At 49.1% G+C, this 24,703-nt stretch overlaps 1 protein-coding gene across 5 annotated transcripts in view; it reads left to right on the forward strand.

Annotated features, from left to right (window-relative positions):
* Window positions 1–24,703, forward strand: part of ELMO1 (engulfment and cell motility 1) — a 391,469-nt gene that overhangs the window by 257,127 nt on the left and 109,639 nt on the right. For 4 of the 5 annotated variants that reach the window (XM_069084405.1, XM_069084406.1, XM_069084407.1 and 1 more), the window contains one exon: window positions 2,562–2,698. In XM_069084405.1, coding sequence (XP_068940506.1) covers window positions 2,562–2,698 — 137 coding nt within the window. Of the gene's footprint in view, window positions 1–2,561; window positions 2,699–23,464; window positions 24,058–24,703 lie in introns of those variants that run through there. The other variant, XM_069084409.1, reaches the window with a different exon arrangement.

Genomic DNA, 24,703 nt, shown 5'->3' on the forward strand with positions numbered 1-24,703 from the left:
TCCTCTTCCTCCTCTTCCTCCTCCTCCTCCTCCTCCTCCTCCTCCTTCTTCATCACCTCGGCTTCCACTTGTCTGGTGCCTCCCTGTCAAACCCTTTGTGGACGTCCTTTCACTGGATCCTCCTAGAAATGTGGTGACAGGAGGGAAGGCTTGGTCACCTCAACTTTTAGAGGCTCCGAGTGGAGGAGCTGAAAGGGACCCGAATCATTTAACTGAACCTCTCATTTGTTAGAGGAGAAAACTGACTCAGGAAGTCCGTGTTCATCCCTCAGGGCTTCAGTCCTGGGGCAAGGGCAGCTCAGCTGGCATCCAGCACCACAAAAATTCACCATCTGAGGCAGCAGAGTGGGGTGGGGCAATTTGAGATGTTCAAAGAGCCTCAGATTTGGCATCATAGGACCCAGTTTTGCCCCTGTATGATCTTGGAAAGTCATTTAACTTCTCTGAGTCTCAGTTTTCTTATCTATGGAAATGAAGTCATTGGGTTAGATGACCTCAAAAGCCCTTCTAGCTCCCATTCTATGGCCCCATAACTTCCCCAGGGTAAGGTGTTCACCCAGTCATGTACTCCTATGGACCTTGGTCCCTTGTCCCATCTTCCCCTTTGATGGATCCCCTTTGATTGGCCTATTGGGCCATCCAGAGGAGTCTTGACCAACTCCTGTATTCCCATCTCGGATCATCCTCTCCTCCCCCCCCCCCCCCCCAGAGTCTTCTCCTGGTTTCTGTTGGCCAAGGGGATTCCAGCCCCCTGCATCTTATTCCTCCTCCTCCATCCTGTGTTTCCCAGACCCTGACTCTCCATCTGACATCTTTTTGTGAAGGGAATGGGTAGCAAACCTCTTTCTGCCTTCAACTTAACCCACAGCAATCCTCAGGTATATTCTCCCAGACCCTTGATCTCTCCAGGAGTCCATGTCTATGGGAACAGTCAAGTTGGTGTTGTTGGGTTGAGGGGAGCTGATTATGTAGGGGCCTGGAGGTTGCTGCATTCCCACATGGGTAATTCACAAGTAAAAGGAGAAAGCATCATCTGAAATTCAGTCACTCCTCGGGCAAGCACTTACGATGTGTCTGCCATGCTGGGGCCATGCTGAGCATGCTGGCGTGGGGAAATTCTGTGCTTATGAAGTCAGTAGAGCTGGCACGACCCGGCGCACTTGGGGTCAACAAACAATTATTAAACACCTACTAAGCAACAAGTAGAACTTAAGGGGCTTGGCAGAAATGGGCCCTGCCCTCCAGCAGCTACATCCCTCCGACGCTTCCCCTGTACAATTGGGAGGGGGAAGCTGGGTCTAACGGGTTCAGAGGTTCTTTCCAGGTGTAGACTTGGGATCACCTGAACATTCTTCAGGGTATGTGTGTATGTGTGTGTGTGTGTGTGTGTGTGTAGGGTGGGGGGAGAGGCGACATGGGGAATGACTCAGAAATAAGGAAATCCAACATAGAAAAAGGTCATCAGAAGATGCTCAAAGGCCTGAGCTTGAGGCCAATTGCCTTGGCAGCTATGTGGAGGGGAGATTAGAATGGTCAGAGATCTGAGGCAGGGAGACAGTTAGGGGGCTCTTGCCACATTTCAGGTAAGGGGAGGTCCCAAGGAGGTTGGCCATGAGAGTGGAATGTTGGCAGCAGCTTGAGCAGGTAGACTGGAATGGGAGGAGAGGGGTCCAGTGAAAGAGGAGGAAGGTTTCCAGATGTCCATTCACTGGATATGGAGAATAAATGGTTAATGGCCTCAGATGGCTAATGAGAATAGTGTCATTCTCTTCTTCCCTTCCCCCAACTGCCAACTCAGGGACAGCAAGAGGAGGAAAATGGGGGAGAAATAATTAAGGAGGCCATTTGCAAAAGCATAATTAATTATGCAAAAGGGGAAGTCATTTAGCTAACGTAGGGGGGAGCTGGTGATGATGGAGGGGTTCTGCCCAGGAGGGTAGCTGTCTCTCTCTCTAAGAGATTAAAGCTTCAGGATTATTAAAAAAGGCAGATGGGGAAATGAAGGGAATGTGGGTTCGTTAAAATGTATGGAGGCCCCCAGGATAAGCTGCACGTTAATTTTCAAGGCTTTGCTGCCTCTTCGTGCTTTCATCTTGGAAGGAAGTTGGCAGTGATGGTGTTGGTCTAATGCTGTGCTTACATTAACCCTTAGGATCCTCCTTCAATGGGGTGGGAGGATGGCCAGGTAGAAACCCTTCAAACACATTTTCCCTGAGCTGAGCATCTTGTTCAGCTGAAGCTGATGAAGGTAGAGATTATCAGCCCAAGGTCTTCAGTTGGAACCTGGTTTCTGCCTTTTTATGGACCTTTATCTTCCTTGATAGACTGTAAGCTCCTTGAGGGCAGGGGCTGGCTCTCTCCTGCCTTTGTGTCTCTCAGTGCTCTATCAGTCAGCTGTACGAGCTCAATCCATGGTCCCTGGGCTGTTCTCCTGGCCCTAATCCTGTGGAGAGCCAGGGGATCCTTGTACCAGAGCCATCACCGTGTCTGAGACCACAGCATGAGCACTATGTCATCCCTGCCCTGTTCTCACCTTTCCTCTCTCAACATTCTCTCTACAGCCAGTGAAACCTGCAATGACTTTCACCCCATGTTCTTCACCCATGATCGGTCCTTTGAGGAATTCTTCTGCATCTGCATCCAGCTGCTGAACAAGACGTGGAAGGAGATGAGGGCGACCTCGGAAGACTTCAACAAGGCAAGAGGGAGGGGTAGCCTCAAAGGGGAGGGGGCGCAGCATCAGCGATGGAAGGTTCCTTGGCTGTTTGACAAGCTCGCTTGTTGGCTGTGGGAGAGAGGGGCCAGTAGGAAGAGGATGAGTGGGAGAGTGATCTTTGGGCTTCACTGAAAGAAGAGAGAATCTAGGTGGTTGCAGAGAGTTGTGCTGCCTTCATTGTACTCGTTTGTTCCTGGCTGAGTAGGATTGTGTGGAAGTGTGTGTGTGTGTTCGTGTGCACAAGAGTATGCTGGGGCCCTTCTTGGTTCACGGTCGCCACTGTTGCCTGTTGTCAGAATAGAGTATATTGGAATCCTTGCATGGGAGCCAACTCCCCCTGGGTCAGGACATGCTATTTTCCCATCATGACAGGGGCAAGGTCTCAGAGACGGATCTTGTGGTCCATGACTGTCCTAGCAGGCCTTCCTCTACTGCTTTGGGCACTGGATTACATGCTTCAGGGTGGAGTCAGGGGCTATCCGATCTCTGTCTGTCTGTGGCTCTCAGTGGGGCAGGGACAGAGAGAGGCTTCTTCTGCCCCATCCTCCAGGCCCTTCAGCTTCTTCTGAGGACCTAGCCCAGCCAGCAGGGCTTGACTGACTGAGCCTTGCTCATTCTGAGGTGGGGATGGGATGGGGGGAAGCCCAGCGTGATCCTCACATCCTCAGATGGGGTTCTGCATCCAGCCTGGGCCTCCTCCTGGCCACATATACTTCTCGACCATGGTCATTCCACCCTCCAGTGCTGTGTCTCCTTTCCATCTACCACACTTTTCTGGTCCGAGGCATCCAGAGTTCTGGATGGATGAGGAGTAATAAAAACAGAAGTAAAGATAAAGGAGAATCGTTAGGTAAGCCTTAATCAAATTTCAGCATGCCAACTGAGCTCCATCAGATGAAAATCGCATGCAAATATGTGATCTCATCTCCAGTCCTTGAGCGCATCTGGGATCTCCCTGATGTGCTGATGTGCACCCTGCTTCCACCTCTGCAGATTGCAGCTAGAACCCATCCTCTGGACCTGTCAGTCTTCCCAAGGGTCTCCCTCAGTCTGTTGAGGGCCTCTCTTCCCAGTGCCTGGCACCCCCCAGGCAGTCCCTCGCTCATCTCTCACTCTCCTTAGTGCTGACCTCACCTCCCTTCCTGGTCCGATAGCCCTCTCTGATGATGTGCCAGCATTTATACCTGTCACCCAGTGTCTTTATGAGGAGTCAATTAACAAGCATTTCCCAAGGATGGACGATGCGCCAGGTCCTGTGCTGGGTGCTGCTCTCGCCTCAAGGAGCCTGCATCCCAAGGGCATCAACAGCATATGAATGAATGAATGAGTGGATGGAGGAATGGAGGCATCTAAGACTCATGCAGTATGGATGGAAGGTGGGCTTATGGTTCCAGGCTGTGTCTGGAGAGGGAAGGTTACTGAACTCCAATCACATTCACTTTAAGGTGGCTAGTGGACTCACCCTTGGATGAGCATAGAAGCAGAGCTGACAAGGCTGGTCCCCATCAGTAGGGTCCTCCCTGCTTCACCTTTGGCATCGTAGCTGAGGAAAACCCTACTCAGAAAGGTAGGGGATTCACTGAGGCCCTGCCTGTTGCTAGTTCTGAGACTTTTCTCACCAGTCCCAGTTTTCTCACTTGTAAAATTGCCTAGACTGTCTCCAAGGCCCTTTATAACCCTAGATCCATGGTACTACAATTCCTCCTTTCTATCCATTCATCCTTCACACAGCCACCAAATCAGTCTCCTTAATTTAGGGTTATCTCATCTGACTGTCCCACTCTCTGCTACAGAATTTTCATTGTCTCTCTATTGGCTCCGGGGTAGAATCTCGGGGTAGCTCCGGGGTAGCTCTTTAGTCTCCCACTGAAGGGCCCCCACATTCTGCTCCCAACTGACCCACCCACTCATCTGACTGTGCTGTGTTCCGGCAAGTGGAAACGACTCTCTCATCTCGTGCATTCTCCACCGGTTGGCTTCCTTCTCTTCTTCCTAGACTCAGCTCAGGAGCCATCTTCCCTCTTGCCTTTGGGATCCCCCAGTTGAACGTGCTCTTTCCTTCAGATTTTCTGAAAGCTTTTCTCTTGACTTTGTCATCATCTACCTGGATTCACCCAGATTTGTCTTGGTATTTGTCTTTTCTATGTTAAACTATAAGCCCTGTGAGGGCAGAACTGGGTCACTTTTCATCTTGACTTCTCAGTGCCTAGTATAGTGCCTGGAACATAATAGGTATTTATGTGTTTATATATTGAAAAGTTATGGCTTCTCAGACCGGAAGGCACCTTGGCATCTGCCTTGTTATTTATTCATATGGTGAGAGGGATCCTGCCATTTTGGGGGAGTCTGATTTTTTAGGAAGATGCTTTCTCCCTGTTGCTCCTGCCCCCACCCTCTAGGACCAAGCAAACAAGTCCCCCTCCTCCACAGGACAGGCCCTCAAATACCTGAAGATAGCTTTCATGTCCCCTTCCACCCAGTTTCCTTTTCTGCAGGCTTTAGATTCACATATCCCTCATCCAGTCTTCACAGGCCATGATCCCTAAGTTAGCCAGTATGCTGGTCACCTTGCTTGGGACACTCTCCAGCTTGTCAGGGAACCTGAGCTGTGGTTCCCAGTACTGCAGATTTGCCTGACCAGGATGAGCGCCCTCCTTGAAGTGAAGGGGGCAAGCCTGGCATGCCAACCTGTGATTCCATGGGCATTAAGAGCACATCATGTTGCCTCCCCCACCAATGTCTGGCACAGTGTTCTTCTGTAGCTGAACCAACTGCACTACTTAGCTGGTCCTGGGAATTGAGATAACTAAATGTATTTTTTTTTACTTAAATAAGATAAGAGATTGTTAAGTTTCTTGAAGCAAGATGAGAAAAGAAGCTTCCTATTCCTTTCCCTTGGGGTGAGCCTGGGGGGTCACTGCCTTGTTTGTGTTCATTAGAATTCCCTCCAGTGTCATGATATTGATCAGAGCTGACCTGTCTTGGTGGCTAATAAAGTGGGTGTGCATTTCTGCTGAGGAGAGTCGGACCCTTTTAGAGTTCAGGCATCTGGTTATCTGTCTGACTGTTGGCAGTCTATTTCATGAACGGAAATTTATTTCAAAGCACATTTCAAATCCACATTTCATAAAATTCCTCTAGGTTTGGCACACAGAAAATTGAAGCTCTTATGAGAACCAGTGCATTGTGGGTTGAGATTTTTTTCATTGAATGTTCCCTTTTTATCAGAGTACCGTGTTTGGTGGTTTTGATTTCTTTTATTATATAATCCTCTAAACAGAGATGGCGATCACTCATCAATTTGAGCACAAGCTGTTGGTCTGTAATCAACATGTCTCTCTTCCCACCCGATTCAGCAACACCAACAATGGTCTCTTGAGGCAGATGGGAGGCTGGGGAGTGTAGGGGCTGTACGAGCCTGTCTTCACACATGGAGCTCAATTAAATGAGCCCAGCAAATACACTCTGAGCAAGCAATGTATGAAGGGCCAGGAAATTTGGCTTTCCTTGGATCCCCCAAAACCCAGGTTCTCCAGTGTTGGCCAGTGGGCTCTTACAAAAGATGGCAAAGATACTTTGTTTTTTTCCAAGAAAAGATGGAAAAGAAGGAAACTTGGTGAGGACTGAAGAAATGATTCCATAAATAAAACATGGCACCACCTTCAATGTTCAATAGCTCTGGGGTCCAGGCTTTCTCCCAGTGAAGAGCCCAGCATGATTTCACTGAATGTACCCTTTTTATCAGAGTGGAATGTCTGGTGGTTTTGAGTTCTTTTATTACATGTTCATCTAAACAGACATGGCCATCGCTACTCCATTTCAGCACAGTCTGTTGGTCTGTCATCAACACTCTCTCCTCTTCAGAAATTTTTGTAAATATACACTCATCAGTTCCCAGTGAGGGCAAGAATAATGCCATACAATTCTCAGGGTCATAGGATCGAAGGTTTAGACCTAGGAGGGAACCCAGGGACCTTTGAATCCAAAACTCTTCATCTTACAGAGAAGGAAACCGAGTCACAGAGAGATCAAGTGACTTCATGGGGCCCTAGATTAAGAGGCAGAAGGAATCTTGGAGGCAGCTGACAGAGGAAGAAAAGAACCAGCTCGTGTTTTCTGGGAAATGCCGTAGCCTTTCAGAGTGAGTCAGATCACAAGGGATCATAGCTAGCTCCAGGTGGGAGGAAGGGGGCTCGTGATTCTGTCTGATTCAGGCACTTTTCAGAGGCCTCTGTCTGAATGGTCCAGCCTGGCCTGTGAACGTGTGGATGGTGCCACTCGGTTCCTGAGTCCTGTTGGGAACCCTCTTTCTGGGCATGTGGACTCTGGCGGTGCTTTCAGTCTGCTCCCCTCTGGACACCCTGGTCCACTCAGTAGCTTGGTGGGCTCGCTCCGTGGTGGGGAAGTGTCTGAATTTTTATCAAATGATGACCTGAATTCCATGTTCTTCTGTGGGTTGTATGAAGAATTTGATCAAGCCTGGTTATCTTTTCATTAGGATATGTCCAAATTAAATGTAAATTATCCCCTTCATTTTAAGCAAGACTTAATGAGAGGGGAAGCAACTTCCATTGGTGAAGGAAATACCCACATGCATGATATCCATGCTCCTTCCAGTATTAATGAGATTTAAGCTCTTAAATTAAAATGCAAATCAGGAGCAGAGAAAGGCAGTTGGGAAGATAACTTGGAGTGCATATCCATCAACATATGAGAATCTTCACTGATTCCAAAGGAAATGTTTCTGTCCCAATGAACAAGATAATTATAGACTCTATAAAATGGGGCATTGATTCATTAGGGAAAGCGGCTCATGTGCAGCAAACACTGGATCTGGGATCAGGAGATTTTTGTCACGTGACTTTGGGACACATCCCGTCACTTCTTGGGGCTTCAGTTTCTTCATCTGTCAAATGAGAGACCTTTAATTTTGGAAATGCTGTGGTCTACTGGAGTGAAGTCCCTGGCCTCAACGGGTCAGAGATTAGACTGGAAGCACCTTAGAGAGGATCTAGTTTACACATTGGGGAAACTGAGGCCCAGGAAGTCAGGGTGATCCTTGTCAGCTCCAGACCTGGCAAGGTTTGTCATTTTGTATTTAAAATCACTTCTTATTACTGTATTTTGATTTTGCCTCCCTCCCTTTCTCAAGGTATCCCTCCTCCCTGCCCTTCCCAGGGAGCAATCCCTTACAAAGAATGAAAACAATCCACCCTCCCAGGAGAGTCTAAAGTCATGCGCCATGTTCCTCTGGCCTCTGCCATGGAGCAGGGGCAGGTGCTTTCAGGCGCAGTGGAGTTGTGTTGTTCTTTCTAGTCACTGAGGACATGGTTTATCCTGATTCCACTTACTTCACTTGGCACCAGTTCTCGGAATCCTTCCTAGGTTTCTCTATATTCTTCATATTCATTTCCTATCACCCAGTAATATCCAACCCTAACAGCCATATATCATTTGGGTCCAAGGAGGGAACCCTTCTAGGTCCTTGGGTGTGGCCTTTTGACTGAGTCCAAGTTTTACAGAAAAATCCTTTTATTTAGGTGATTTATTCTGTAAAGTTTGTGTTTAGTCAAAGAGCTGAACTTGAAGACCCCGAGGGCCTCCACCCCTGGAACCCTTCCTTAATCAATAAGCACTTAGTTGCCAGTTTTTTGCTCCTACAAAGACTTCTGGGAATATTTTGGTGTATTTAGGATCCTTTTTTTAATAGTTGACCTCCTTTAGGTATATACCTACCTTACTGAAGGATCTCTGGGTCAGAGGGTAAAACCATTTTAGTCACTATCTTACCATAATACCAAATTCCATTTCCAGAATGAATGAATGTTTTTTCAGCTACACCAACAATGCATCAGTTCGTCTATTTTCCCACAACTACTTTCTCATCTTTTATCATCTTTGAAGCATATGGAGGAAGGAAAGGCAGGGAGAAGATCAAGTATACAATGTCTGCTATGTTTGGAGCACTGTGCCAAAGCACTTTACCAGTATTATTTTATTTGGTTCTGAGGTCTGAGTCAAAACATTTACATGTTTTGTGGGGGGACACTTGTTGAGTACAGAAAACTGTGTTTTGGGGGTTCACACCTTTAGAGATACATGGGGCCTCAGAGGCCATCTAGTCCAAAGTCACTCATTTTATAGCAAAGGCAGCTGAGACTGGGGGAGATGAAAGGGCTGATCCAGAAAACAGTCACGCAGGAAATCCTTAGCAGAGCTCCCAGGTCATCTCCTAGGTTCCTCTTAGCCCTGGGCTTTTGTGAGAGTGGGTCACCTTTATTTTCACCAATTCTATTGTTCCTTTGGGCCCTCCTTGGAAGTCCCCTTGGGCCTCTGTTTTCCCTTCATAACTCGGTTCAGGCTGAGGTGTGGGGCAGATGGCTTTGAGCTGCTTGGGCTGCCACTGATGAGAAGGCCAGTGGGCATGTAAGGCCAGATCCTCATTTTTGTGAATTCCGAGGCCTGGAATCAGCGAGGAGAATCCTTGGCCTCTGACTTTATTAGAACCAAGCAGAAAGGGAGGAAAATGATGTCTTGGGATGGGATTTCTGTTCAGAAGAGGCTATGGAGAGAATTAATGCTGCTGACAGGGACTAGATGCCGCCTCCTTGATTGTGGGTGAGCGGCAGAGCTCCTTGGTGAGAGCTCAGGGCCTGGGCACAGGCTGGGGAGCCTCCCCCCACAGGTGCCCCCTTCCACTCCCAAACAGGACCCCCTCTGGTCGCTTGCCCAGAGATGTCCCTGCCTTGTTGGAACTTCATCTGGGAGAGCAGAGCTGGTGCCAGAGGGCCCCCCCAAAAGGCTAGACAAACAAAGAGACCATCATGAGTGTGTTTGTAGGATGCAAGTCTCTGGCTGGAAAGGCTCTGGTCTCCATCCCCCAGGGCAGGATGACTCAGAAGCTGAGCTTTCTACCCCTTCCCCAAAGCAAGCCTACTGCCAAAGGACTGGGGGAAGGTCAAGACAGACCAGGCTACTTCCTGCCCCCACCCCCAACACCTTTGAAGAATGCCACAGGTAAAAATCAGCAGCAAAGACTGAGGGAAAGGATGGGTCAGTGCAGGAAGTTCCCCGAAGGGCAGATTTGCAGACACTTGAACCCTCCCAGGATCTGATTCACTTTTCTGAGACAGTTGGGTGTATTCCTGGTAGCTAGAGGAGGTAGCCAGTAGGAAGACCTGAATTCAAATCTTGCCTCAGACATTTAGCTCAGGCAGTCCGTGGACAAGCATTTATGAAGGACTTGCTATATGCCAGGCCTGTGAAAGAGTGAAGGACACACAAGAATGCAGAAGTCCCTGCCCTCGGGGACTTCCATTCTAACCGGAGAGACAACTCTGTATAAGCAGGATCAGTTGGAGCTGGTCCCAGAGGGACGGCTCCCACAGGAAGGACAGAAAGGACTCTAGGAGATGAAAAGGAAGCCTGGGCAGCCAGGAAGTGGGGGCGAGGAGGGCCTGCTAATGGACAACGACAGAAATGATGAGAATAAAACTATTATTGTTGTGGAAGAAGCTTTTATTAAGTAAGTGTCTACTGTATACCACCCACGTGCTCTACAAATCTTTCATTTGATCCTCACAAACAACTCTGGGAGGTTAGTGCTATTATTAACTCCATTTACAGTTGAGGAAACTGAGGCAGACAGGTTAAGGGACTTGTCCAGGGTCACACATCCAGTAAGTGTCTAACACTGGACTTGAACGTGCATCTTCCTGACTCTGGTTGCAACTCTCTGTCCCCCACACCACCTGGCTGTTAATAATTATATGACATTATTTTTACTGTTCTCCACCACATTCAGGGTTTGTGTGGGTCAGGTGCAGGGTATCAGAGAGCAAAGACAGAGCCACACTCAAGTTAAGCTACTGATGGGGTTCAGTGAACCATATAGAAGTCGTCTAGACACTCACATCTCCACCAGTGGGTCTTTATCTTTGTCTCATCCGTAGAAATGGGGCCACACCTGTAACTGTCCCCCAAAGATCAGCTCATCCAGATGGATGGCCTGGCCCCAGGGCACATGTCAGGGCGAGGTCTGCAAAGTGTCCGAGATGCTCCAAGTTAGGGTGACCGCCATCCCCTCTGGATGTGCCAGTCATGAAGAGGTTAGCTCGGACCAGATGCAGGTTTGACTCTGGATGCACTCAGCCCCTCCTCGGCCAGACCCTCCCCTCCCCTTCCATCTCTTGTCTTCTCTTGACCACCTGCTGCCTGGACTCCAGGGCTGTAGCTCTCCAGTGGACATCCCACACCCTAAATCTCCCACCCCTCCCTCTGGGCCTCCTCTCTCCCACCGTGCCAAGCCTGAGCAGACATTTCACTTCCCACCTTGGCCTGGAGAACAGCTGGGGACTGTTCGTAGCCTCCTGCCCCTGCAGACTGCCCGCCACAGGTGTTTCTCCTTTGCCAGCATCTGACCCCAGGGTTAGGGTTAAAGGTAGGATCTGTGAGTGGTCTAGTCTCCAAGGACCAGACTAGCTGAGCCCGGAGAGGCTCATCCTCCAGGAGGTCTCCTGTCACACAGCGCTGTGGCCTGCCATGGAAGGGGAGCCCAGGGAGAACCAAAGCCTCCCTGCCTAGAAGGTGCCATTGAATTTTTGGAATGAGAGAGCTTAGTGGGAGGCAGAACCTGCCGGAGCCAAGCCCAGCAGGACTGTGACTGAGTCTTTGGAGTGACCATTTATCTCCACATCAGAAAATAAAAGGGGGACCATGCCCAGGGCGAGGCACAGGCTCCCTTCTCCTTCTCAGGAATGTCCTTGGGACTTTTCTTAAGTGAAATTCTGAGCTCCTGAATCTTTCTTTGCTCTTCCTGGTTAAGAGCTTGCTGGATCCAGCTGCTGTAGACACAAGTGAGGAAGAGACAAATTGGCCTTCCCCCACAACACCAGCCCGTGAGGCCGGGCACAGACAGGCTGTGGATTGTCCGGCCCAGCCGTGCCCTTGCTTTTATCCCCTTTTCTTTGGTTGCCCAGGGTACACAGAGCATTGGGCCCGGAGTCAGGAAGACCTGAGTTCAGATCCAGCATCAGATACTTACTAGCTGTGTGACCTTGAGCAAGTCACTTAACCTGTTTGCCAGTTTTCCCACCTCTAAATGGGGATGATAATAGCATCTTCCTCCAGGGTTGTTGTGAGGCTGAAATGAGATGCTTGTAAATCGCAGTGGCTGACACATAGTAGGTGCTATATGAATGTTATAGCGGTTACAATTATGATTGTTATTGGTATAGGCAGCACCTTAGTGCGTAAGGATAAAAGCTTTGCTGCCAGCCCTTAGCACCTGGCACCTGATAGCTGACAGGCTCATCGACGGCTGCCTGGAGACCGTGGTCTGTTGCTTGTAAAACAGTTATCATTGTTTTAATTGGAGACAAGTTCTGGGTGTAAGCATCTGTCACCTTCCCACTGATGTGTAAGAGCCAGTCATCTGCTCTTGGCCACGGAAGCTTAGAGGCGGAAGGACCTGGGATGGGACTGGTCGGGTTGTGATTTCATATAGAGAAATTGTCAGGAGAAAAGACCTGGAGACAGGAATTGGCAGGGCCTGTTGGAGAATAGGGGTGGTTCCTTTTGAGTAGAATCTTCGATCTGCAGGGAGAATTGTGGGAAAGAAGAACTTGGCAGACTGAGGTCGGATCCTGGAGGTCCCTGGTAGGAGCAGAAGAAATCGTGGGACTTGACTGGGGAGGCAGGTGGGAGCCATGGAAGGTTTGTGAGCAAGGCAGTAACAGGGCCAGAGCAATGCTTGAAGCAGATTAATGTGGTGACAGTGTGGGATGAGGTGGTAGGCAGAAAGACTGGAGGAGGGAAAGCAGGTAAGTGATTGGTCCCCTTGGAAGTGAAGTTGCCCAGTCCTGTTGAATTTTGAAGCAAGTGGGATATTGTGCATGCTTGCCATGGGTGTGAGAACAGCCCCATCCTTGAGGAGAGTCAATGGATGAAGAGAAAGGGAGGGTAGAGTGGGCCTCATGGGGCCGCTGTTGGGAGACACCAGTGCAAGCCGATGGTTTGTGGATGCCTGAAGATGAAGCCCGAGGCCCTCAGGAGATCAAGTCTGAGAAAAATCACTCCCTGGAGGGGGATCCTCAGAGGGCAGGAGACCTGACAAAAAGTGCAGAATGTGACAGTGCCAAGCCCCTGTGAGGGGGGCTCGCGAAGATGCTCTGCTGTGAAAGGACATTACACCCCTGGCCACTTGAAAGGGAGCCTCCCTTGCTCAGTGCCCAGCTTTGACCTGCGTGTTGGCTGGAGTGAGGGGGGTGTGGAGCCACGGGCTGAGCAGTCCAGGTACCAGAGGAGGAATTCTGGGCAAACTTTCCTCCCTAGCCGAGGGCCTGGGATGGCAGAAGCCTTCCTTGGGGCTGAGTTTACAGATGAAACTGGTGTTTGCTTCCTGGTTTTCACAGTGGGGAGAAGCCCCACAAAGGCTGGCTTATGCAAACCCAATGTCCTGTGAATGAGCGTCTGTATCTCGGGGCTTATTAGGATGGATGTCAGGGAATCCCAGGGGACAAGGGCCTAATTAGCCCATCTCATCCACATGCATCTTGTCAGTGCCTTTCCAGGAGGGAAGAGAGTGGTCAATTCTTTTGCATTTTAATAATTCAATTATTTCCCTTTGTGACCAATTCATATTCATATCACCAATGGACTTTCCCCCAAGTCATGATTTAAGATGCACAGACTCATTGGCAGGTTGGTGGAATGTCAGAAGGAGGTTTGGACTTGGACTCAGCAAGATCTCCTTTCACATCAAAAAAGTAGCCTAGGGTAAGTCACTTAGCCACTCTAACCTCAGTTTCCTCATCTGTAAAATGGGGATAATGTTAGCACCCACTTCCCAGGGATGTCCCTGGGCTCAGACTACACAGAGCACTTTGCAGACCTTAATGGGCTGCGTGACAGCTGTCGCCTGGATGTTGTTCCTTTGGTAGATCTGTGATTTTGTGGGCATTGGTCTCTCCATCCCTGCCCGTCCAGCCCTACCACAAACCCACCTTGTGGGCTGGGGTCTTTCACATTGCAGGGATTCACGTGGAGCACATGCTCTCTCCACCGCTTGCCATGGGATCAGACTGATGTTACCAGTCATACAGCTCTCTGCTTCTGTGCTTGATGCTGGTTTTTTGTTTTTTTCCTGTAAAATTCCTCTCTTGTTTTTAATGTGTTGGAACCAACTCCCACATTCCTTTGTCCTTTGGATAAGCATCACCCTCAGTTCATTGGAGGCTGTGGTTTTCCATGACTCAGCCATCCATACAAAATCACTGGAAGAATATCAGGTATCCCTTTTTTTGGTGTCATTTAAAAGAACTCTGTCATTTCCGAAAGACTATCCAGCCAACTCTCCTCCTCCAGCCCTCACAGAGGAATTCCTTGTCCACGGGTAGGGAGAGACTAGCTCCCTGGGCTATCTAGTAAACTGCATCCAACAGTCCAGAAAATCAGCATGTTTCCCTTGCTTGCTTTTCCTGTGTGGGCAGGAGGACCTTGAGTTACCACAAGTCCCATTTACGGGGCTCAGCCTGACTCCCGAGCTGGATGTCATCCTTACCACATCTCCCACTGTGACCTCACCCCCTTGGAGGAATCTCTCTTTCAGGAGGCAGCAAACGTTTGGCCAGCATCTGTCACGCTCTTTGATGGTAGCACTTGGCATCACTAATCACCAGGTTGCCAATGATGTCCCATCTTTGACAGAATGTGATGTGGTTTGGGCTATGCCAAGAGATACCTGCTTGTGAGACAGTCCTTTACTGGCCTCCCTCTGTTAGAATGTAAACTCCTTGAGGGCAGGGGCTGCATTCCAAGAGCATTGCACAGTGTTTGGCCCATAGTAAGCACTTCTAATACATATTTTTTCATTCATTTATTCCTTCTGAATCAAAGAATTTTCTATAATTCTGGAATCTGAAGCCTCTGATACAGAGGCTTTTCTCTAACTATCCACCATCAACACCATGGTATCCTGCACTCTCTATTCCTGTCAGTAAGTGTGTGCCTGTGTCTGCTATGCAGTATCATTTAGGAAAGCCTCCCTATTTCCTCCTCAGGGATGCATTCCATTATCTGTAGATTAGCCTCAAAAAGTTTGTAGAGTTGATAAGACAGGCATAGGAGCTGGCAGTTACTAACATTCCCTTGGTTACCTTCTTGAATAGAATCACAGTAGGGTCTGACACTTTTCCCCCTATGCTTTTGGTATCCACCCCTCTTTCACATATCTTGAAATTCAATGCTGTCTTCCCCCCACATTTTGTCATCTCTACTGTGGATCTCCTGGGTCTCGTCTAGCTCTTTTTCCCAATTTTATTTTTGTGATCTTCCTTTCCATTTCCTCCTTCAGCATATCCAGGACCAGGATGATGGAGTCCAAGTCTGGTGCCTTGCCTCTCCATAGTGAAGAGTTGGTGACAAAAATCCTTCAGATCTTTCCCATTCTTTGTTTGTCTTCCGCCTTCCTCTTTCATCCTTTAACACCCTTGGGGTGATTTTGTTAAGCTGAGTTTCTTATCAAGATTTCTTTAAATTTTTCCCCTCTGCTGCTTCTGTCTGCTTGTTATCACTCACCCCCCACCCTCCCCTCCATAATAGTTTATGAACAAGTTTATATTTTAAAACTTGGTCACCACATCTCTCCTCTTGGTAAAGAGAGCAAATGTTTGCTGACTGAGGACATTTCTGGGTTCTTTTGCTCTTCCTGTAAATGGCAGTCAATTGACACCAGTTACAATTCTTTAGGAGATGATTATAACCAGTGTTTATATTGGTTCCTCCATCCATTTCCTGACTTTTGCACCAATGGTTTGTTTAAATAGGTCCAATTTGAACTATTTTCTTTGAGAGACATTTTTTTTTCTTGTTTTTACTCTTCCTCCTAGTTTTATATTCATTTTGATCTTTGGTCTAATAAGTTGGTAGTCTGACTGTATATAGACAGTTGATTAAGGAACTACTCCAACGTCAGTGATGAGTCAGTCCTTGTCTGATAAAAGTTCTGAGCAATATAATTAAATTATACATTTAGTTTTTGCAAGAATTAAGCCACTGGGCCATTCATCTGTCAACTGTGAAAGATGGGAATAGCTTCTCACCGGCATTTTCAAGGACCAGTGGTTCACATTTCATGGCTATCTGCCATGGATAATAGAGAAAAAAGAAGCTGGGAGTGGCTAGGTGACATGGAGAATAGAGCACTGGCCCTGGAGTCAGAAGCACCTGAGTTAAAATCCAGCTTTAGAAACTTAACACTTACTAGTCATGTGACCTTAGGCAAGTCACTTAACTTCAATTGCCCTGCCTTCCCCCCTTCAAAAAAAGAAAAAAAAAAGCAGCTATGAGAAATTTACTCTTAGCAAGCTGATAATCAATCTGGATTCAGAATAGGAATAAGAAGTTTATGTTCTATGCATTAGGTGAGTAGGACCATGCCCCGAGGTCTGTGGTAGAGAATCATCTGCTCCCAATATTATATTTATCCCAATATTCAAATGCTAAATTCTCTAATCAGCTGCCTCTCAGGTCAACATCTAACCCCTCTCTCTTCTGAGCTATGCGGAGGCATCTCCAGCTAACTATTAGCCCTCTACTGCTAGATTTGTCAGACATCTCAAACTTGGCAAGGTCAAGACAAAACGTAGCATCTTTCCCCCAAAAGTCACCCCCTCTTCCCACTTTCCCTATTTCTGTCAAGGGAGCCACCATTGACCCATATTCAAGACCTTGGGTGCTGTCCAGCCCCTCCCTCACACTCACCTGTCCCTTCCTGATCTTCTCTGTGCACTGCTGTGGCCCCCACCCTAGCTGAGGCCCTCGTTCACTCTCCCTGGACCAGAGTCGTTCACTCTCCCTGGACCAGAGTCGTAGGCTTCTTACCCACTTACACTTCCTTCCCCCCAAACTGTTTCCTACACACAGGATTACTCCTCTCTTCTCTCTGTCTGCCTTTGTACAAACTGGCTGTCCCCCATGCTTGGAATACTCTCCACCCTCACTTCTGCCTCATAAAAACCCCATGTTTCTTCCATCTCAGCTCCAAGTGCCTTCTTCTACACAAAACTTTTCCCAACAACCCCACCCCCAACAGATAATAAACCTCCACCCCAAATTATCTTGTATTTATTGGCCAACCCTCCCCGACCACAGTTATAGTAATAGAAAATGAGGAGCGGCTAACAGATAATGAGATGTTAATGGGCAAACAAGGCCGGCGATCCCTTTATAACGTGTAAACGTTTTTTTTCTGTTATAATTAAAGGCAGTGTGGTCACTAAATGGCAGAAAGTCAAACACACTTCTGAGGACAGTTACAAGGCTGAGCTTCTGGCTCCTTGGCAGGCCAGGCCAGGCTTCCGACTCTAGAGGGAGAAGGAATCCATCTTGAGGGAGGCTGGGGGGTCTCTGTTTCCTTCCTCTCTGTTCCATCTTGTGCTTGCATTCCTAGTTGGGTCCCCAGAGAATGGGGACCCTGCTGGTGCTGACTTCTAAAACTATGGCTTTTAGCCTTCACCAGTGCAGTTACTCTAAATGGTCATGCCAGGTGAAGTAGATGGTTTTTTTTTTTTTTAAGCAATCAGGGTTAAGTAACTTGCTCAAGGTTACACGGCCAGTTATTTCTGGGTGTGGTGCTGAGTGTCCGAGCCCGGGATTAGGTCTCCAGGTCATCCTGACACTGGAGCCGGTGCTCTTACTCGCTGAGCCACCTGGCCGCCCCAAATTTTTTTTTTAAAGCAATCGGGGTTAAGTAACTTGCTCAAGGTTACACGGCCAGTTAGTAGCTGTGTTTTAACAAAGGTATTTACTCAAATGACATTCTTACTCACAAACTGCAAAGCAAAACCCCTCTCCAGGATCCTGGGGCACACTCTTCCATAGACACTGACAGCATCTGTGGGAAGTGTAAGCTTGGCCCTAAGCTCACTGGCACCCATGTAGGGGCCCCTGTGGGCCAGGCAGCACTCAGTTTGGGTACAGAAGGGCTTCAGCTTCTCTGCTTTCCTCGTGGAATCCTTCCCAGGCCAGCCCCTGGGCACAGTGTCTCTTCTGGGCACCCAGACTCTGTTCCTCCTCACACCTTTCCTATCTTGCCAGGACTAGCTCTCTCTTGAGTGGAAGGTTGGCCCCCTTCTTCTGTTACATTCCTTATACCCAGAAGCTTTGTCTTCCCTAGGATGCCCTCCTTGCATTCATGTTTCTCAAGAGTGGGTGTCCTGGCAGATACAAGGTCTCCTCCTTATTTAGCAGCTCCCTTTCAAATGAACATGGCTATTGAGGATGGAAAAGAAGTAAAGAGATGTCCACCCCCAACCCCTTATAAGAGCATTTCCTCTCAGGGTCTGTGTTCTTCCTCCACAGCTGGGCTCACAGCCTGGGCTGTCCACAGAACTAGAAACGCCATTTTTTAATGACCTTCAGAAGCCTGGCTGATTTTCTGGATGTCAAACGGCCAGGTTTCCTTTACTTCCATCAGAGAAGGTATTGGATGGGTAATAACACCTTGTTAACACACTGAAATTCATTACCTCTGCCATCCACTCTGCTTTCTGTGACTATCAAATATGGGGGATTGACCAAATCATTAACTAAATCTAAGTGTGTGTATATGTATGTATGTATATAAGCACCTGTGTAGGTATACACACATGTGCGTGTCTATCCGTATTGTATATACCTATATGTATATACTATACATAAATAATTCATGTGTGCATGTATGTAGGGACGTATGCAGTATACTCCCCCCAGTGGAATGTAAACCCTCAGGATAAGGACTGGTTCATCATTTTCATCTTTGCAGCCCCAGAGCCAGCAGAGTGTCTGGCACAGGGAAGGGCTCAATAAGTTTGTGATTGATTGATTGATTGAATTCCCCATAGGCAGCATAAATGAACCTGCTTGTCCACAACTCTGAGGATTTCTGAGGACTTGCCCTTCTTGTTTCTGTTCTGTGTAACCAACCCTCCCATTCCTTTGTCCTGATTTGGGCTTGTCCTGTTCTGCCATTGTCCAAGGTCTTGTGTAACACCAAACCAGGTAACATATATTGTCCAAGTGCCTATTGACCTGTCAAAGTGATTCATGGGCCTGAGAGATGGAGAGATGGTGGCTGAACCCTCTAGGCTTGTATAAAATTGGTTCTTTTCCCAGAGAGTGATTGAGAAACTGATTTCTCCAGAAAAAGAAAGGAGCCATGTGCATTTAATGCATTTCAATAAATATTTACACATATGAAATATTGATAGATATGTTGGCATTGGGCACAGCTTCATTTGATCTGGAACTCCAGGGATGAGAAATCACTCTGCTCTCTCACTTCTCTTAGTAGGAAGGATGAACAGGGAATGGCAGTGGTGCAGTTAGAAGTAAGGGGTGATAGATGGACAATCTGAGCTCAGGACAGAAGCCCCCAGAATATAGAAAGTCCTGAAGAATGTCCCTCACCATTTGGGAGAGATGCTTTGAAAAAAGTGAGCAAGACTGGTGATTGCCCAGGACAGAGAGGGCTGGGGCATCTGTGGCCAGCCCCCAGCCAGGCAGCGCCATGTCCTCCACTGATGTGAAGGAGAAGCCAATCATTGCTTCTTCTGTCCCATTTGGAAGAACACTGGGCTATCGGCTCCGAAATGGGAGACCCTCAGGATGAGCCATGCTTGGTCTTTGTATTTTGGCATTTCTGTGCTCAGTTCTGGCCTGATTGGCCACCAATGGGCAATTCTGGCTATGTGACCATCATCTGTCAGAATGGGTTTAGAGCCCATTAATTGGCTCTGGTTAGAGACCAGAGACAGAATTATAGAGAGACATCACCCTGTGTGATGATGGCACACCCAGACCCAACCACATTCCAATAAATCACCGGCTCCCTTGGAGCTCACCTGTCGCCTCTTTGCTTGGTGGTTCCCAAGGCTACCTGTCCATCTCTCACCATTTACTTGAACACTGGGGACCCCCTCCCCATCCACACACACCCACACCCACACCCACATACACACACATTGCTGCAGCTCATTCCTCATCTAGAACACATTTTCTCCCTGTCTCTTCCTTTTGAAATTCTCCTCTTCCCAGGCTTACCTGGGCTGTCACTATCTCCTTTGTCCCCGATCTCCCTTCCCCGGCTAAAAAGGATCCAATCTCTCCCCTTTTCTATTTTTTTGAGCTCTTTATCTAGTTTCTGAAGACGGAATGCTTCCTGTCCCCACATGTCTGGTACATTGAGTCGTGCCTGTTACACTCTATGCTTCTTGAGACTGTGGGCTTCATTTTCCCAGTACCTGGCACAGGGGAAACACATAATCAACATTTTTCAAATTGTTAAATTGCTAAATTAAATTGTTAATTGTTAAATAGATTAAATTCTAAAGAACAAAACTTCAAGGTGTCCTGGGAAATTCCCAGCCAGCTTCTCCCCTGGCATGAATGCATTTATAGGCAGTGGTCCCTCTGACCTTGCAGACTGAGCCCCCATGGCCATGCTCATCCTTCCAGGCATGGCAAGGGCTAGGTTTGTTCTTGTCCCCGGCCTCCTCTGGCCTCAGGCTTTGCCACCCTCTACCTCAAACCTCCCACTTCTTTGCTCTCTCCCTTTGGCTGTCTTCCTGACTCAGGGGAGATGTCCCTCTTCTTTGTCTCTTGTCTCCTCCACAGATCAACTCCATTAGCCATCCTTTCTGCTCAGGTATCTTTCTCCTGCTCCCTCTGCCTCAGCTTCCCAGAATGGTCAGGTAGCCCCCAGCCCAACCCTCTGCCAGCTCTCACTGACTCCCCAGCCCAGCCTCTGTTAGCTTTCACTGACTCCTCCCAAGTTGTGACCTGAGTGATGTCCAAGTGTCCCCCCTCCCCTGGGAGAACATAGTAACTGCTTCATCCACATGGGGGGGCACCTCTACCATCTTGTTCTCTCTGCCCCCACCCTCTCCTTAACTCCCATCCTCAGGCAGCTCTAATTTCCCCCAAGGGATTCCTAGATCCCAGTTCTTTGCAAAGGTACAACTGTGCTTAAAATTAAGCTTCCCTACTGACAGGCAAGGAAGATGGCAGCTTCCCAAGATCCTGCTTATGGCATCAGAGAGCCATAAAGGACCTTAGGGATTATCTAGGCCACTTGAAAGAGGAGAAAACTAAGGGCCAGAGCTCAAGGTCATCTCGGGACAAAAGAGACAAGCCAGGATTCGAACTCCAGGCCTTCTGGGTCAAAGTCAGGCATGCTCCTCTGAAGCCCCCAAATCCTGTCTCCCTTTAGCAGCCCATTTCTTAGGAGCAGTTTCTGCCCCTTGACTCTGCTCCCTCTCAGAACCCTTCTCCAGCCCTTTGCAGTCTGAGTGCCTCCCCAGCAATTTGGCCAAAGCCCCTGTCCCAGCAGTCCCTGCTGATGTCCCACTCACCGCAGCCAGTGGCCTCCCTCCTCTCCTATATCCTGGTAGCACTGGATCTCCTTGGACACCCTGGCCTTCCCCAGCCTCCAGCCCCTGCCCTGTCCAGCTGCTCCACCCAACTGGCTAGCCCTGTTTCCTTGCTGAGACTTGCCTGTCACTACTGTCCAAGGTCTGATCTGAAACCCTCATTGACCGCATCCCCTCCCCCAAGGTCAGCCTTCCCCTTTAGACAGATGGTGCCCAAATCTCCATCTGCAGCCTGATCACTTTCCCAGGTTTCAGATGCACATTTCCAGCCCCTTCCAGGTGACTTGAGCTCAACATCCCACCGACAAGCCCCAGATGGAGCTCATCATTTCCCTTTCTGTGCCCTCACTTCCTCCTATGCTTCAGCTAAGCCTCCCCATCCCTCTGCCTCTGAGCTGCAGTTAGCTTGGATTTCTCCCTCTTGCTCCCCTCCCACATTCAGTCAGCCGCTGCCTCCGTCTGCTTGACATCACAGAGCCCAGCTCTTCTTTACCCTCCCACGGCCAGCACCCTGGCTCATGTTCTTGCCCCCCCACCCCACCCCAAACAATGCTCCCCATTCCTCTGATTCCTTCCCCTTCCATTCAATTCTCTGCACAGCTTCCAGGCTCAAAGCCCCTGCCTGTCCCGCCCATGGCATTTTCCTCCCTCCAGGCCTCTTCATCTGCCATGCTTCCTTCTCAGCTCGCCCTTCCTCCCGGCTTCTACCTCAAAGAATCTTTCTCCAAGGCTCACCTCACGACTAGCCTCCCATGGGAAGCCTTGCTGATTTTCTCCAGTTTTTCATATTCTCTCCTTCCCTAAATGACTTGCTTTCATTTCTGTGCCTTGAGTTCATGCCAAAAAGCAAGTGGTTCAAGGAGTTGGGGGTGCTTGGCCTTGAAAGGAGATGTCAGGGGAAAGGGACATGGAAAGCGCTTTCAGATTTTTGCAAGATTGGCATTGGTTCATGTCTTACTCTGCTTGGCCCCAGAGAGGGAAACAAGGAAGGTGGGAAAAGGCAGATCTGGTCTTGGGGTCAGGAAAAACTTCCTACCTGTTAGAGGTGTCCCAAAATGGCAGCAAAGGCTCACTCCTGAGAACTACATTCATTCCCACATTTTTGCTCAGCTGCTAAGCAAAGAGGGTCTGGTGCTGTTATGCTCATTGACAGTCTCAGCTGTGGGGGTGGAGAGGAATTCCTACTGAATCTCTCTGGCTGAAAGCAAGATGGCAGCCCTCTGTGGTACAGAAACTTCATAGCTCCCTCTAATGCTGAGGGGTAAGCCAGAACTACTTGCAAAATCAGACTCAGTCCTGGGTTATACAGGACCAAGACAAAAAGCCATGAGAGATAGATAGTGTGGCCCAGTGGATGGAGTCTGGACCTGGGAGTCAGAAGGACTGGGGCTCAAAGATCACATCCAGCATTTGTTACCTGTGTGACCCTTCTCTGGGCCTCACTCATCTTTCTCATCTGTACAATGGGGGATCATAGACTGCACTGCCTATCTTCCAAGGCTTTCTCAAGGATCTAATGACAAAGTATACCTCAATTGCCCTGCAAGCCTTGAAGTCAGTGTTCTGGGAATAGCAATGAGGATCCCTGCTCAGTGGTGGACTCTGCTGCCAGGGAAGAAGCCAGTGACACCTCCAGAAGCATCCCCCTTTCTGCCTCCTGGATATGGAACACTAGAGGGGAAGAAAGGGAGGAGAGGAGAGGAAGGAGGCGCCTGGAGCCTAAGACAAGGACCCGGAGCTTCCCTTTGGGGGGTTCTAGGAGCCCTGAAGAGAGGGTGCTGGGGGAAAGCAGTGGAACCCCAAACACGGGTGTCTTCAAGGACTTGAAGCAAACCTGGAGCCCTGAGGTAGAGGAGGATTCCAGCCAAATGTTGCATGTATTGACCCCTGAGTTAAAGATTGTAAGGCATGCTGCAATCATGCTGCAGGTTAGCAATTACGGAACTCTGGGTGGGGGTGGGGGGGCCGTGCGCGCGCACTCTCTCCAGCGGCGAGCACCCGCATCATGCCCACACTCCCAGATGGATGCCGTGGCTGGCCAGCCTCATGGCCTCGGGCATTTCTAAGTTAGCGCCCAAGGAATGGAGGCGCCGTGCGCTTCTGAGAAGTGGGGCAACACCCCGGTCCTGAGGTTTAAATGCTGAATGTCAAGAGAAAGGAGAAAACAAACTCACAATCAAATCCCAGCAGCCAGGGGAGTGGGAGGGAGGGAGGGAGGCAGGCTCGAGATTGCGGTTGATTATGAGTCTGGCAGCAGCTGTTCTAACAAATCCAGCTCGCTGCATCCCGTCGGTTTCCATGACGACCGAATCCGTAATTACTGAGCCCGGGTGCTCTCCCCTGCTCTTCTCCCAACAAGGTGGAAGGCGATGAATTTGAACTCTCTGCAGCCTATCAGCAGGCTTTTTCCTCTGCTTCTTTTCCTCCCCTTCTCCGTACGGGAAACAAGGTTCCTCGTCAGGAGCCTTGGGGAGGGGAGGATGGAAAATCGGAAGGACCTGGGGCCCCCAAATCTAGATGAAGGCATGCTTTGTTTCCTGTGATGCTCTAAGCAAAAAGACCTTCCTCGAAAAGCTGATCTCGAAGATGCTACATAAGCGAGCAGGAGTTTCCCTGGAATGGAGGCTCCCTGGGATTGGCTGCTCTGTCCTTGGCTCCTGCCAATCCGAGCACCCTTGGGCTCTCGCACTATCAACATAAGCAAAACCCCATGCTTATTATTCTTCTGGACTTGAGCTGCCTGCCATGCCAAGGTGTGCAGCGGAGCTCCGTTCACATGGCTCACTGGAAAACGGATTTCCTTAAAGAGCTTCCCCAAGGACCATCTGCTCATCCAGCTCGGCGTTAGCTGCCCAGGCAGGCAGAAGGACACGCGGCATCCTCCGGCTCCCAGCCCCAGGCTAGCGGTGGGAACGATGGCCCTCCAGGACCTCTGTGAGTAAACCTCAGCCTGACGGGGCGGGTCGCTCGACAGGGTTGTATAGCCCAAACATAAACGTTGCCTTTGTCCTGCTCTTGTCTAAGCTCAGAGCGTGAGGGGAAAGCATCGTGATTTGGGGGTTACCTAGCAGGCTTTCCTGGGGGATGGTGCGATATTGCTGGCTGTTTGTTACATGGGATGCCAGTTAGCCTAATGAGGATTAGTGTGTGGAAAGTCTGGGTTTGCTCCCTGTGTGAATCAGTCCATTTCAAAGAAGATAAATATCCCTTTATGAAAAGAGACAATGGGATGCCCTGCCCCAAGCGAGAACACTCTCGGCTCAGGACCAGGAGCTGCTGCTGTGTGTAACCACCAGTGTGTGCATTGTGATAGAGGAGGTCATTACAATGGTCTGCCCAGCCCTGGACCAAAGTCCCCCAGAGGACTGAGAGAGCAGCTGATGCCCATGCCTTGCTCCGCTCACCACAGCTGCCCCTGGCCTCACTCTTCTCTTCCTTCATTTCTCCAAATGAATCTCTTCTTTGAAATGGATTGGGTCTTTCCAATTAAATCCACCAACACTCAGCAAGCACCCAAGGTTCAAGCCTATTCTGCCTTCGCTGGTTGGGTGAGTCAGAAGCAATGATTGGGAGAACCAGA

The sequence above is a fragment of the Petaurus breviceps genome, unplaced genomic scaffold (genome assembly GCF_028583685.1).
Source record: "Petaurus breviceps papuanus isolate PSGF00001 unplaced genomic scaffold, PetGlider_PUasm1.0 174, whole genome shotgun sequence".
Lineage (NCBI taxonomy): Eukaryota > Metazoa > Chordata > Mammalia > Diprotodontia > Petauridae > Petaurus > Petaurus breviceps.